This window comes from Merops nubicus, unplaced genomic scaffold (genome assembly GCF_000691845.1).
Source record: "Merops nubicus isolate BGI_N331 unplaced genomic scaffold, ASM69184v1 scaffold53696, whole genome shotgun sequence".
In the NCBI taxonomy this organism is placed as follows: domain Eukaryota; kingdom Metazoa; phylum Chordata; class Aves; order Coraciiformes; family Meropidae; genus Merops; species Merops nubicus.
This window is the reverse complement of record NW_008614070.1, coordinates 1-3,373: the sequence shown is the minus strand read 5'-3', so window position 1 is coordinate 3,373 and position 3,373 is coordinate 1. Positions and strand designations below refer to the sequence as shown.

The window sequence follows — 3,373 nt, the reverse complement described above, 5'->3', positions numbered from 1 at the left end:
TATAGAGTCTGTTTCTGTACGTCACCTGGGCTGAAATAGTAATCAAGACCTCTGCTGCCCCTATCTGTACTACACTCTCATGGCTCCTTAGGACCCTGCTTACCGGATATACTGCTGGATGGCTCCATCATGGTTCCCCTTGTTGTACAGATGATCGCCATACTGACGGAAAATCTCTGACAACCCATCACTGTCCAAGTGATGGCTTTTTGCCAGGTTAATGGCCATTTCAAATAAGTTCTTTCTAAACAGCATCTGTTAAATACACAGTAAAAGCACTATGAATGAAATGCCACCCCTCAAATCAAGTTCAGACATGTCTGGAAAAAAAGTAGTTTCTTCATTCTGGTGCTGATTGCATACACGTGCTCAGGCTTTAAATACCAAATACCCAATACTACCAGTTACGCTGAAAAGCTATTGAGTCACTCATTATGTAACTCACTTACCTGAACAGTTCAACTTTTCAATCTGCAGAGCCAGTACAATCATAAGGCAGAGACTAATAACAACACAGATTTACATGCCTCAAGTTTGGTTTGAGTATCCTTCTCCTGCAGTACATGAATCTTCCCATCTCTGGTCAGCACGTACAGAGAACCCCACTCTGCTAAGACATCCACTATATCATCAAAGATCGAGCTGTAAGCAATGAATTTGTTGCACAAGTCATAGATGTTCAGGACTTGTTTGTCCGAATTCTGCGCCTCACTTCCAGCAAACTCTGACCTGGAGAGCAGAAGAATGTTTTAGAAAACAAGGAGAACATAATTCAAAGTCTTGACATCTATGTAAACTAAGGACATCCAGAGTCAAGACAAAGGGGGCTCATTAGGGCAATTAAACTAAGCAGACCCAGAGGCCAAACACCATGTAACACAGTAATTCCATCCATGTGTTAGACTGAAGCAACTCATGGGACTGGAAAAAATCCCCCTCGTTCAGCATGTTTTAACTGTGCTACCCTCACAATGGAAGTTAATTGATATATGGGTCCAGAGGAATCTTAACAACCTCTGATAAGGTTGCAATCATCCCCCACAAATGAAGCTTAGCAAGGAAGAAGGAAAAAGAGGGAAAGCAGGAAGCTGCAAGTGCGAAAAGAACTTTGTTCCAAAGAGCCATACTTTGGAGATGTCTTTCGGTCCTTGGAGACAATGACGAGGTATCCCCTATACCAGTGAACAATCAGCTTTTGTCCCTCAAAGGCAAAGCAGGGGCCACGTTCATCTGGCTGATAAAGGTACACACACTCATTTCCTGCCACAATGAACTGCAGATCCTGGGAGGGGTCGCTGAGTGATGAACAGCGCAATCCGCAACCGTGAGTGTCCAGCTCCAGGTGAGGATAGTCTTTCACTGAAAGCATATAAGACTACAGAGGAAACACCAGGTTTTAGGGATCACTCCAAACTAGATTCCAAAGACAATGCAATTTGCAAGTTGGAGCCTTGTTTTTTTTCCAATTAACTTCCCACCTGGATGTTCTCTGTGGTCACCACAAACAGATGCGTTGTTTTGCCAGACTGTCGGAAAGCAAGGCCAGTAACCGGAAAAGCACCTTCATGGAGGATCTGGGTCTTACTATGTCGGTCTCGAGTGATGTCTCCTTTTGTAAGTACAACACTCCCATCTGCAAAACCTGGCAAAGGGCAAAAACTAAACCATTACTTACATGTCATACCAGCCATGTTATGCAGTGTAAGTTAGGGCAGCGCCAGCCAGTGACGGCTCCTCGCTCGCCAGCCAGGTACGAAGCCGTAGGAGTGCCGCAGGTTCCCCTGCCCAGAAGCATGTGGCAAACCACCCCCGATTACACCCGGGTGACGGCTCTGAACCGGAACGCCTGCACGCAGGATGTCTCTGCTCACCAAGGTTTAACCCGCTTTCCACATGCAAACCACCAGCTGAGTCTGCCTGTATTTTATTTTACAAATAGCTTTCTCATTCACCAATAGCAATGGCAGTTTTCATTCTCTTGCTTATTCAAAACATACTACACACTGTAAAAACACTAGCCGGTTTCCTTAGAGCAAGTGAAGTGTGCAGTTCCCACAGCTTGCTGACAGACCCGGTCCCACACTGTTCCGGGGTGGAAGGCCACAACACCAACACAGAAAGTGCTTGTAACCTCAAAGCATTACTGATCTTACTCTGTCAGCAACAAAGCAAGAAATATTACAAAGGAGTGGTTAAATCCAAAAAGAGAAACAGGCTTCTTTTTCTTTGAAAAAAAGGTTTCTATATAGCACTCGGGGGAAAAAAAATAAAAATTAAAAAAAAAAAAAAATCTATCTGAAACGTCCAGGATCCCTACACTGCAACAAAAGCTCAGTTTAGCACGAGCTCAACAGATGTGCAGCCTTATTGAATGGAAGCGAAAGATGACGCCAACTGAAAATATGTGCTTCCTTTTTAGGTAGCAGTTATTCCTATACTACAGACAGGCTCAAGCTAAATTTAGGTATTTACCTCCTCAAGCTCTCCGACAGTGCAAGATACAATATCTCTATATATAACATATAAATCACGCAAAAAACTGAGTGAGAAGAAAAACTGTCAGAAAGTTCTGTGCTGGCTTCAGTGCTACCTATTCATTTTCCTTGTATCTGAGTAAGGATCGGAATCTTTCTCTTAAGCTGTTACAGCTCAGTTTTACTTACCAATAGCCATGAAATTAAGATTCTCGTGGACAGTTAGGCAGGATACAACTGTGGGCTTGTTACCCGGTATCGCTGGAAAAATTCGGGTGCAGAGAGGATTGCCACCATCTCGTTTCTCCAGGTTCCAGACTTTAACCTACAAACAATGACGGACCAATGTAAGCAAAACGTGAGGCATTAGGAAGCCGAGACCTGGCATCAAATGCAACAGTACCCAGAATGAGCATGCTACGTGAGGTAAGAAAAAGTCAACCAAGGTATTTGCAATAGTCCTAAGAAAGACCCACAATCCAACTTTGTTTCCCTCCTGTTGTGTGACTTACCAAGGGGTTAATACCCTCCTCATCTTCACCAACAGAAACCAAGATACTGTGCTGCTTCAGCTGGTACAGATGTGTGACCCTTAGCTTGTAAGCTTGGAAACTACTGAGCTGAAGGGAACGAGGCAAAAACCAAATCTGACCTTCCATATGTAGATCACAGTTAAGGCACACAAAGGGAAGAAGCCATTCAACCCACACCTCCACCCATAGCAGAACAAAAAACCTCAAGATCTGCTTCCCGCTGACCCCCGCTGAGGCTACAGCAAACACACTTCTGCAGAGCACCAAAACATCTGCTGGCGTTTTTCTTTTAACAGGCAAAAGACCAAAGAGGCCAAAGGAAGGAAGCCGGCGCATGCCCAAGGACGGAGCGCCCCCAGCCCGTCC

At 44.6% G+C, this 3,373-nt stretch overlaps 1 protein-coding gene across 1 annotated transcript; it reads right to left on the bottom strand.

Moving 5' to 3' along the window:
- Positions 1-99: 99 nt before the first annotated feature.
- LOC103774652 (vacuolar protein sorting-associated protein 11 homolog) lies at positions 100-3,133 on the bottom strand. The gene is made up of 6 exons (XM_008942068.1): positions 2,987-3,133; positions 2,664-2,799; positions 1,479-1,642; positions 1,128-1,375; positions 528-729; positions 100-255 (listed from the first exon to the last, which is right to left on the bottom strand). The coding sequence occupies exons 1-6, from the start codon at positions 3,131-3,133 to the stop codon at positions 100-102; spliced, it is 1,053 nt and encodes a 350-aa protein (XP_008940316.1).
- Between the last annotated feature and the right edge of the window lie 240 nt (positions 3,134-3,373).